We start from the raw sequence: 12,811 nt of genomic DNA, 5'->3' as shown, positions 1-12,811 counted from the left end.
ATCTAAATATTTTTTTTATAATGGGATCATTTATTTTATAATTCAGTGAATAAGTACTAGAAAATATAATAAATATATATTATTAATGTAAAATTAAAAACACTACTACTAACACCTGACTGTCAATAAGAGTATATTATAAAAATTTTAAAAATTTATTAGATTTATTGACAGCTTAAGTGTCAATAAATTTTAATATATTTCCTTAAAATTTTTATTTTGACAATTTATTACCGCCAGTAAAAGTATCACTAATAATATGTTATTGGTAATATTTATCAAAATTATCAACAACGAACATTTTACCACATATATTAATTAATAGTTTGACCATCAATAAAATTGTGGTAATAACCAAGGTTTTTATAGTGTAAAATTTTACATTTGACAGAGTTTGACAGAGTTTGGTCACCATGATATTAATTTGAGTTATGACCTTAAATTATTTGAAAGACCGAAGTGAATTATTTGAAAATTAAATTAAAAGATCAAACTAAATCACTCACAAATATTTCTGAGTACATGAATGTTGTCATGAAGGCTACACACAATTTGTCGATAACTGTTCTTGTGAAGTCGACCTACTTTAGATTGGATAAACTTTTCGCAAGGAAGGGCACGGAAGTTCAAGCACAACTTCAAGTGGGGGTTGAATTCTTGTAAATACTTGTGAAGGCTATTGAGTTCAACTCCAAGCATGTGAACACAATGAATGTTTACCAGTTTGATCGTTTGAGAACAACATTTACAATGGAGAAGTTAGCAGTAGTACCAGGATCTATGCAACAGAATTACCAAGTGTTGCTCGACGAGAGTAAGTTCGACTGAGGATATTTCCAAGCTCTTCACTACCTTCCCTGTCATCATGTTCTGGCGGTGTGCTCGCATGCTATACTTGAATGGAAGGCTCAAGTGCATCTCGTGTATTGGATGCAAACCATATTTAAGGTTTACAGGACGGAGTTCATACCTATTGGTCACGAGGATGACTGGCCCCGCGGCTAATGAGAATTAGGAGAAGTCGTCCCATTTGCACTAGAATTTGCAACAACATGGATGACGTGGAGAGGACAAAGGAGAAGAGGCGTGGACTGTGTCGTTAGGTGGGCTACACACGGAGGAGATGCACCGCATTGATAGGGGAGCCTCCACTTCAGGTGGACGTTAGATGTTACTTTTCGGTTGTGATTTTGATGCTAGTTTTGGAATTTTTGTTATTGTCAATGGTTATTCGAATGCAAATTTTATGATTATCATTTGCTATTTATTGTGCTTTAATGATAGTTCTTATGTTATAATTTAGTATTTAACAACAACAACTAGAATAATCATAGAAATCATAATAATCATCATGATATTGATAATAACAATAATAACCATTGAAATAACCATAACTATACCTAGTAACCATAAACAATATCATCATAATTGGCAAAATAAAAGTACACTACTACTCTCGACCATAAGTAATATCAAATACATGTACTACTCTCGATCTTCACAGTCATGTTGACCACCTTGTGTGGCACAGGTAGAATGAGGTTCCTTTAGACAACCACCCATCCCACATAGTGGAGGATGGACCTCTCTGTATTCTCAACCAAGTGGAGGGTCCATTGGTGGATATGCGGTCTGATTTACGGGTGTATCTCACGGTGGGGGTGGATCGGATGCCCCATCGATGTGATAGCTCATATGGCCTTTGAGATCCCCCGGGCCTCTAATGATGAAGAGGATAAATCATCCATGTGACGTAGGACATATGCTGAGGGAGGTAGAGAGGTATGTATTTGTGCAAACGATTGTGTCTGTGTAACACCAATCATGGCTCCCAAGATATTGGAGGTTGGGTCGAACAAAGTCTGAATCCAATCCGGTATAAACCCAGTCTATGACTCAAAATCCTGTGCCTGAAGCAATAGCTGGTAAGACTGTGAGGCAAGAATATCTGTCTGACTAAATAAAGGATCAAAGGAAATATCCCATTGATACCTAGAATCTACCTGTGAGTCCTGTCCCTGATGGCTAGGCCCAGCCCCTGATGTCTATGTTTGGTGAAGTAGCTTGAGTGTCAAGAAATATGCGGTCCAAGTCCACCAACACGGGAGTCAAGTGTATCTGGAATTAGAATGCCTCCTAGGATATGCATAATGTACCCTCGAGAGTATTGAAATAGTCGCTTATATGTCGCATCCTTAGCCAACTCACCATAAATAGTGTCTTTGAACCACGATAAGTTGACGGTCCACTTATTCTACCCCTGTCTATAGTTTGAACCTGGTACATGTCCTAGTAACTGCTGACACAAGTCCTCTATAAAACGCTCGTCATAGTATTGCTTCCAACTACTAACGCGGCCACTAACAGGGTCTCCATCAATATTTAGAAAAGTATGAGACTCTGGCCGCCATCTCTCCACTAACGTGGATACCAAAGGTCAGTCATGGTCTCACTCAACCATGTAGGCCACATGCTTGAAACAGTCCATCGGAGGTACATCCCGATACTCTCGTCGGGTCTCGCTAGTAAACTCTGATGTGTTCGCAAGACCCTATTAGGCTAAAAAAATATTTAACATTTATGTTAAATATATGCTTAAACTAATGTACATATTTTATACTTATTAAACTCATAATTTAAATGCAGTTGGCCAAGTCTGCCAGCAATGTACTGTGCCTGGTCTAATCTATACAGCGTATCCTCGTAATCTACTGACGATTGGTCCATCAAAGTATCTAAAGTAAAATATTTACAAAATTAATATAAATAATTTTTAAATCCACAAAATTCAAAAAAAAATACTAATTTAATACATTATTCTAAACAGTAAGGTTGCGAGAACCGAACCGGTCAATAAACCGGTCAAATAACTCGTTCAATAGTTTAATAGTCCAAACAGAGTCAAATTGTGGTTGAACCAGTTTAATTGAATATAGTATTATAATAAGACATTCCAAGAAAAAGCAACAGGTCCATAAAATATATTTAGAAATATGAGATTACCAAACAGAAATCAATGTTAACAAATCATACTTCATTTACAATTCCTATTAAAACTTAATAAAATTGTAGGCTCATATCTCATGTATGATAATGGCCTGTGAGCACTATGTAATTGTAAAACTATTTTCATAGTTATGATTGAGTGACTCCCCATATTCATCTAACTAAGAGTAAGTACTCCGCATAAAATAGCTGCAACAACAAACAACACATCATGTTCCACCTCTATCTTGTGCTTTCAACCGCGCTTACAATGATTTCGCTAAGAATTCAAAATTTGAAAAAGGTTTCATTCAAAAGATATGATTTTGAACAATTAAGGAAAATAAACTCCATAACCACAAAGAATAAACGAAAGGCAGCTAATATTACCTTCCAGATAAACATGTTCCACCTCAACGACGGCAACAACTACCTAGAGAAGAAGCACTGAAGAAGCATTGAAGATTGAAGAATAAATCAATAATTTTTTTTAAAAATAAAACTAACGAAGCACTGAAGCAAGCAAGCGACAAGCAGTGGCTAGTGAGGAAGGAGCCGAGGAGTACTTACCGTTGTGGTGAGCAACGACAAGATGATTGAAGAGGAGAGCCACAAGATGAGCGACGTGCGACGGTGAGCAACGTGCAACAGTGAGGTGGGATGCGAGTGACAGCGATGGTAGAGGATTGGAGGCATGGTTTTGGCATTTAGTTGATGGTTGGGGTTAGTAGGTTACACAAATTAGGGTTGAGATTTTAGGAGAGAGAAGGGAGAGAGAGGTTCTCCATGCCATTTGCCCTTTTTTTTTGGGAAATCAAAACAACGCAGTTTTGATTATGGATAGCGAACCGGCACTTTGAAAAACCGGGCTAGTTCATCCGATTTGCCGATTAACTACCGCTTTTGACCCGTTTTTTTTACCAATTTTTTGCAAAACAGTTTTAAGAGTCAATCGGACTAACTAGATTGTCAATTCCGGTTAACCCGGTCGAACCAAATGGTCCAGTCCAATTTTTAAAACCTTGCTAAACAGCAAGGTTCTGAGAACCATACCAATTATCGAATTGCTCTAGTAACTGGTTTACTGGTCCAACCGGTCTAACTGTGGTTCAACCGAAAAAATTGTTTTAGAGTAAAATAAACAAAAAATTATAAATAAATATTCTAAAATATAATTATAGTCTAATATAAATTTTAAAATATCTTCCAAATTTAAAACACTACAGAAAATGTTATCTTCCAAATTAATAATCAACATAGTCTCAAATCTTAAAGATTTTTGGTACAATTAACCACTCAAAAAAATTAAAAATAAAAAATAATAATTAATTATCATGTCCTAGCCAAACAACTTAAGGACCATGTCTGAAATATATATTCCTGCACAGCAACATAAGCAAAATGAAAATTTCTCCAAAAAATTCTCCTTTCCAAAAAGGATATGAGCTTTAAGTAGATACTCATAAAAGGGATCAACCCCCATAAAATAATTCAGGAAAAAATTCCATACAAGAAATATATAGGTCAGTACATTAGCATTTGTGGGTTAAGATAAAAGTATCATAAGATATCAAATAACATTACTATAAACAACAGCAGCATGTTCATATTAAAATCAACGGACCGTCCTTGCCTGATAATGTTCACTGGCACCAGAAAGTATGCCCTGTTTTGGCATATATTGTTACTTTAGAGTATATAGATAACATAAATTTTAATGATGTGAAAGTCAATGTAATTATATCAATAATTTTAATACAAAAAGAATACTAATATGCAAACCGCATGAGGTAAAATAACTAATTTCAACAGATGTTGTTCCTTGATCATTGGTAGTCCAAACAACTTTAGCTATTTTTCAAGTCAAACTACACTAATCACGTCTTCTCTTTTTAGTATTGAATATAAGTGCCACTATAGCAAGAAATCTAAGATATTTTTTCTGAACACTCAAGCTTTTTCTTGTGAAACACTTAAAAGGGAGATTGTACCTTAAACTTCAAGATTTTCCTTTCCAGAACACTTTTAAACTCCTCAGTTTCCTAATGGTCCAGAAGAAAATTACCCAAATTAAAAATTTCAAAAACCTTAATGCCATAAAACGATGAACTTCAAAGGGGCTTTGAACAAAAGAAAGGGATATAAACAACATACGTTTGGGGAATCGAAATTTAGAAACAGTAGCAACATAACAAAGCCATTTTCGTCAACAATAATATTAAAATTAGGAATTAGAAATCAGAAATCATAACAAAGTCATTTTCATCAATAATTTCAACAACACAAAATTCATGTAATCATAACAGAGTATAAAAGGAAAAATCCTATAAGCACTATCACTAACCTTTAACAGCGGTGGAGCGCGACGAAGAGCAGGATGACGACGAGACAGCGAGCAACTCGAACAGAGAAGCCACGGGAGGATGGACGCTGAGCAAAGCTAGAACAGAGAGTTTGGTCTTAGAACCTTGGCAAAGAGGGAAGCCGTGGAGGCGCCGACAACCACAGACGGCGGCGGTGGAACTGTTAAAGAAGCTATGGTTTTGGTTTTGGGTTTTTGTCTTTTGGAACTTTGAAGAAGGAGGGTTCTTTGTTGAGTGAGAGTGACAAACGCACGAAGGAGGGAGGGTTGAGGAAAAGGGGGCGTTGTTTTTTTTTTTTTAAATATACAAAACTACGTTATTTAGAAGAACCGGTTATTTTCGATTCGGTCCAATTAGCCAGTTCGATGGTTTTTGGAAAATTTTTTAATTAATGGTTTTACTCATAGAATCATACCGTTTTTATCGCCGATTTTTGGTTAGACTAATTGAACCAGCTGGTCTGGTGCAATTTTCAAAACCATGCTAAACAGTTAACAAAAATATCTCTAAGTAATTAATTATAAATAACTTTTATAATAATTTTTAAAGCATTAACTCTAAATATTTATTCCTATATTTCTAAGTAATTAACTAAAAATAATTATTCCTATATTTTATTGAATAATTAATTCTAAATGATTATTTCTATATTTCTAAATAATTCATTTTAAATGATTATTTTCATATTTTTAATTAATTAATTCTATATAATTAGTAATTTAATAATATCTAATGCTAACTAATTATACCAGAAATTTTATTCTAAACTTAATAAAATAATATCAAAACAAAATAATTTAAAAACAAAAAAGTAATTTATATAACTTACTTGAAATTTTATTTGAGGAGAGGAGAGAGTAAGGATGAAAATAAAAGGAAGAGTGAAAGAGTTTGTCGTGGGTGAAAAGTGAAAAAATGAGGAGACCATCTTATTTTTATATTGAATGTGAACTTCTCTATGCCAGTAGATGAACTCTTTATTTTTCATGAAATTCGCTGATGCAGTAGATAAACTTCATCAGATTAGTTAAATTCGCTACTGTATTGGACGAACTTGCTCCAACTTCCAAAAAACATTGAAAAATAGAGATAAAAAAAATTTCACTAATAACATGTATTTTTTCAAGACATTTATGCTGTGAGAATTGCTTAAAGATGAAATGCCCAAAGAAGTATTTCCTAGAATAGTTCTATAATGTCTTCTTAAATACAAAATTAAATAAATAATTTTGTTAAATAAATATCTTTAGACCATTATATATATATATATATATATATATATATATATATATATATATATATATATATATATATATATATATATATATATATAGGTGGTATCCCGAGATTGAAGAGATTAAATCCCTCCCGGGAACACACGAAACAAAGATATGAACTACGTAAATAAAAATGGAAAAGAGATGTTTCCAATTCATCTAAATCAGAAGCTTTTTCTATATCCATATGATCTACTTTAGTAGATCGATATTGCCCATATAATGAAAGCAGATCTTGGTCCATGGAGTCCCAAGAAGGTAAGAACTCCAACCTGTCCGATGCTTCTTCGGCCATGAATTGACCTAGCGACGTGAACCTCGGGTGAGGTGCACTAGCCCTTCCCCAAAACAAAAAAAGAATGCCGCTATCATGCGCGAAGCGAAGCTTGATAGGAGCCCGAGAGAATAGAGCAAACTCGACGTCACAAAATATATTGTTTTAAATGAATTGTGAAACATGACAACATACTACTAGATAACATTAAAAAGTAATATTTCAAGTAGTTTGGCAAATCAAGAGCAATTATTTTCCGTCAAGTGGGTTAACTTCATGAATAAGTTTATATGATTTAACCACCTGAATTTATTAGCTTTAGCACTAATATTGTTTGTCACTTGCACAAAGCACTCTATGGTTTGAAATAAGTTCCTTGAACTTGGTTCATTACCCTTAGTGCTACTCTTTTTAAAGATAGATTTACTAACGCTAAATTTGACTCTTCTCCTTTTGTTCATTTTTTTTCACTCTTGTGTTTATATTTTGGTATATGTTGATGATATTCTAATTACAAAGAACAGTAATTTTGATATCTCATCTTTGGTTGTCATCTTTGGTTGTCGAACTAAAATCAATTTTTTAAAGACCTTGGAACTCTTCATTATTTTTTAGGCCTTGAAGTGACATATCCGTCTAATTTTAAACTTCATATATCTCAAACGAAATACATTATTGATTTGCTTAGAAAAACAGGCATGGACAAGTCAAAAAGTGCTCTTACACCTATGCTGACAACTGAAAAACTTAGTACAAAAGACACTGATGATATCTTTGACAAATCTACCATGTATAAGTCTGTTATAAAAAGTTTGCAATATGCAACATTCACACACCCTGAAATAGCATATTCAGTTAATCGTGTGAGTCAATTTATACAAAAACCCCTTTAACAATATTGGATAGCAATTAAACGAATTCTTAGATATCTTTCGGGTTGTTCCTCTCATAGTCTTCTTTTTTCAAAAACTAATGAATTTTGAATTCTTGCTTTTTTTTTACAGTAATTGGACAAATGACTTGGATGACTATAAGTCAACTAGTGAATTCTGCATTTATGATGGCTCAAATTTTATCTCATGGTCCAGCCGCAAATAACACACAATTAGCAGGTCTTTTATGGAGGTAGAATATAAGTGCTTGGCAGATACAAATTCAGACATTATGTGGATAAAAAAGCAAATTTTTTATTTTATTATTGAAGAAGAAGGTGAAATTTAACTGATTATTAGAAGAAATTGTGTTTTACAGGGATCTAGGAGCGTGTTTCTGAATTTTGAGGATGCACAATACGCAAAGCGTGTATTTCTCTGACAATACGCAAAACGCATATTGCTTGCATGATCGACATACGTCGAATCCCAATAGACTTGTAAATACGGTGAATTATTACTCTCTCTTCAATTCGTACACATTTTTTTCACTCACAGTTCTACACTTTCAGTTTCCTTTCCTTCTATTCTCTAATGCTTCCATAGTTTCATAGTTTCTCTTGCACGAGGCTTCCATGTCCATTTTCCAAGTCTCTTTTTTTTAAAATTAACAAGTTATTTTAATAATAGTAATGTAATTAGTAGATTAATTATGTGGTTTTTTTAATCTGAAGTAAAAATAATATAATAATAATATTTATAGTTATTATTTATGTAACACCCTAACTACCAAAGCTCACACTTCCGGCTGCGCAACTCTAATAGCTCGGACATTACGACGACACTTATACTACTTAATACTAGAATATGAGCCTGTTTGAAACTTTAAACCGCAACACCGCTCCCAAAAAATACTTTCGTTCGATAACATATATCCATAGATACCATACAACTTACAAAAACTCATAAAGAGTACATCCATATATATACATACATATATATATATATACATAACATTACAAGCATTACCCAATACAATTCCTATCCCTCTTACAGAATATCTCAAGATAAAGGCGAGGGTACAAATAAAAACCTAAAGCAATACAGAACATCTCAACAACAAATAAATAAGCTCTTCGTAACTTCTGCGCCCATATCCTGAAAGGGAAAAAATGTAGGGGGGTGAGAACATCATCCTCGAAAGGGTTCTCAGTAGAGGGTTTTTGGGAATTACTGTAATAGGATACATGAAGATAAACCGTACCAGCGATTAATAACCGTCTTATGCCTCTTTTCAAAAACAACGGTTTATGAATAAAAAGAAATCTAAAATCCTTTTCTGAAAGAGGAACAGTTCAATTCTCAAAAACTCAAGAGCCTTTCAAAACGGTTTATCTATGCTGAACCAAAATAGTCTTTCATATTTTTCCAAACCAGAACACAACCAAAACCAACCATCGGTCCACCTCATTTCAACCACGGCCCTAGGCCCAAACAATCCAACCATCAACTAATCACCACAATCCAACAGAGTCCCAGTAGCAAACATAAATAGGAAGATGCAAGCACAAACAAACAGTCATTGCAAGTAGAACAATTAGCAATTAATCACATAGGTAAATCGAGTACAATATGCACACCCAAACAATGTCACATAGATGCATATGATGCATGCCTGTTCCTAGTGGCTGATGATATCATCTGTCGGTTATAGAGCCAACCCGACAAGTCCTGGTAGCTAACCATTGGACTGTCCCTCTATCGTGCATCCCCAACTCGAGTTATACTCATCATAAACTTGATCATAATCATGATCCATATCCATCACCTTCACTGGTCAATATTTACGGGGGCGAGCTCATCCGGGACTTTCACAGTGCCCGACCATACTTACGACATATGGTCAAAAGAGATTTGAGTCTCAACCTGGAGCACGTGGTGGCTAGCCACTGCTTCCTCCCAGGGAAACCCTCATCTCCGATAGTGGAAGTGCAACATTCATATTTATCAATGATTCAGCATAAACATGCATTCAATCTCATCCATGGATCAACATCCATCTCAGCCATCCGGCTCATGATTCATTCCAGAACCAACCAATATTCATATCATACACAGCCATTCCGGCTCACGGTTCAATCCAGAACCAACCAATATGTATAATCATACACAGTCATTCCGGCTCACAACAAAACAGCACTTCCACATTCAACATCATCAATTCATAAAATCGGCATTTAAGCCATAAATCACTTTGAAATCAAGTTTCAACTCTTTTCAGCCTTGGCTTTAGAAATCTCGTTTCTCAAATCATCTCAGGCTCATAAGCCAATTTTACTGAAAGTAAGTTCCCTTTTTAAAACAAAGCCACTCTCGGCATTCTCTTTCCAAAACTTCCAAAACCATGGCAAGTTAAGGATTTATTTCAAAGTATTCAAAATCACCCATACAACAATGGGATTTTATAACAAAAGTTTTTCGGCAGAGTCCCAAGTCTTTAGGGAAGGTCAACCTATATCAATTCCTAAAAATTCATTGAAACTCTTAAAATCATGGATTCTCGGTTCAAGTAAATAAAACTGAATTTATTATGAAATCGACTATACAAAATCACAAGTTCTAACCCGGTCCAAAAATCAACTCATTTAAAAAGGAACCGGTTCATTTGAATCAAACCACTTTCAGGCTTTCTTTTTGGAATCCATTTTTCTAACTCTTCCAAAATGCCTCAAACTTAATTACTGAATCAAAAGTCTAGATTCCTTTGAAATCACTAAAAGCTCTTTTTTTATATTGAAATCAATATTAGAGCATCATTCTTTCCTTCAGTGATTCAAACGGTAAAAATAGTTCACTTCTAAATAAGTCAAACTCAAGGCATAAAGTTCACTAAATAAATTAAGCGTGAAAATATAAATATTCTCTTAATAAATAAAATAATACAACTTCTCAAATCCAATCCTTTTTAAATAACTTTTTAAACAAGACTAGAATTTTGTAGAAATTTCGGCAGCACCTCCCCTAAAACTTGGACTTCTGCCACCCGGTTCGGGTCCCAACTAAACCGTTTCTCATTCCTTTTCAACAGCCCAAAACCAGAAATCAATTCAAAAGCAAGCTAAATCAAACAGTCGCCTCAGTGGCATATCTCAAGGAAACCATTTCAAAAATCAACTCAATATCAACCGATTTAACTCATTTCTAAAGCTTTAAAGAATCGGGTCAGCAATAAATCATTTATCAAAACCAAATCAATTAAAGCAACCCAGGCTGAATTTCAAGAGTATTCTATCTTTCACATCATCAAAATAATTGACTCACTTCAAACCAATCCTCAACGGATTAAACTCATATTTCAAATCTTTAAAGAATCAACTTCCAAACATTACATTTCACAAGCCACACAACAATTCAGCCAAACCAACATCCATAGTCATTCGAGTCAATCAAATAATACATAAGGCAGATACAATCACCGAATACACAATATCTCACACCAGTATCCATATGTAATAATTCCAATACACAAAACATAGTTTTTGGAAAGCGCCCCTACCTCAAAACGTAATTCCATAGCCCAAAAGTCTCGCAGAGTCCTCTCCGCCTCAACCCAAACCAACTGCAGCCAGCAACTCGGCTCCACTTGCGTTCTCAACAATCTCACCAACTCTAATCGCAACACATAACAATTAGGACTCGACCCCACGTTACCAAAACTCATATTCATTAACCAAGCACAACAAGTTACTAACGTAAGGCTTTCGAAATAGAGATACTTACTAGATTAACGAAACGAAACAGCCGCAACTCCAAATCGACTCGGCAACGGCTCCGTTAATAAATTCTGAATAACGGCAGCGGCCCGAATTTCTGATAATAGCAGTTGTACAACCACGCAGTGTCAATACTCTTTCCGAAATCCAAAAAGGACAGAAACCGTAAATTAAAACCCTTACCGGCATACTTTTTCGGCGACGGCAGAAGTAACCAGTAGCTCCGGCGGTGGTTCCGGCGGCCTCAACAACTTCTTCGGTAGCCATACACGACAAGAGACAACCCCGGTTGCAGCTGGTTGGGCAGCGGCAGCTTCTGACAGCCATAGAAGCTCCGGCGGCCAGAACAACGGCACGGCCTCTCCCTCCTTTCACGGTTCCCATGACAGCAACCACCCAGCTCCGGTGATGGTGCGCTCGCAGCAACAGCGCCCAGGCACGCCGCGATGTCACAAGGCAGCGTCCCTTCCTCACTAGCAGCAAAACCCACGACGGTGACCATGGCAAGGCGACTTGGCCAGTCAGTGGCGGCAACGAGGATGCACGGCGGCGGCTGGTTCGCAGCAACAGCGCCCCTGGCGGCCAGCCTTCTAGTGCGACTTCTCTCCCCTCGAGTGCATCATAGCGGCGACAACCAGCGTGGACGCAGTGGTGACGATGGCGCGGCGGCTCCATGCTCGCGACCACCCTCACTCGCGAGCCAACCCCATGTCGATTCTGCTCTTTTTGGCGACGGCGCAACGACGCAATGGTGGCGGCGAACTTGTGACAGGCGCGATGCCCTCCCTCTCTCTGCCCGATCTCTTCTCCACCGTGTGTGTGTTTGTTCGGTGTGTAGGCTGACTAATGAAAACTGAGAGTGGGGGTATGAGAGGGGATGTGGGTGGCGGCGGTGACAAGCTTTCTTTCCATTACCAAGGGTGTGTGCTGCGCAGAAGGAGGATGAAGGAGGGCTGGTAACTGCGCAGCATGAAGGAGAAATATTTTTGGGGATAGGTGTGGCAAAATTAGGGTTAGGGGCATTATGGTAATTTCACCTAAAATTGGGAATAATATAGTAATTGAAACCCAATTCAAACCCAATAATAATATCTATAAAAATACTATTTGCTCATCAATTGCACCACTTATTTTCAATAAAATGTCCAAATCAAATAATTATGAATAATATAATTAAATCATTTATTTTCCAAAGTAGCAGTACTTATATTTAAAATATTAATTATTTAATCCAAACCATACCAAAATCCTTATTATTTCACCACTA

General features: G+C 36.1%; 1 protein-coding gene across 1 annotated transcript; it reads right to left on the bottom strand.

Moving 5' to 3' along the window:
• Positions 1-11,605: 11,605 nt before the first annotated feature.
• LOC110266672 (uncharacterized) lies at positions 11,606-12,219 on the bottom strand. The gene is made up of 2 exons (XM_088498450.1): positions 11,728-12,219; positions 11,606-11,641 (listed from the first exon to the last, which is right to left on the bottom strand). Exons 1-2 carry the CDS (start codon positions 12,217-12,219, stop codon positions 11,606-11,608), a joined length of 528 nt encoding a protein of 175 aa, XP_088354576.1.
• Positions 12,220-12,811: the final 592 nt, after the last annotated feature.

Source organism: Arachis ipaensis, chromosome B9, assembly GCF_059453495.1.
Source record: "Arachis ipaensis isolate K30076 ecotype BB chromosome B9, ASM5945349v1, whole genome shotgun sequence".
Taxonomy (NCBI): Eukaryota; Viridiplantae; Streptophyta; class Magnoliopsida; order Fabales; family Fabaceae; genus Arachis; species Arachis ipaensis.
The sequence above is the reverse complement of the archived record's forward strand: the minus strand, read 5'-3'. Positions and strand labels throughout refer to the sequence as shown.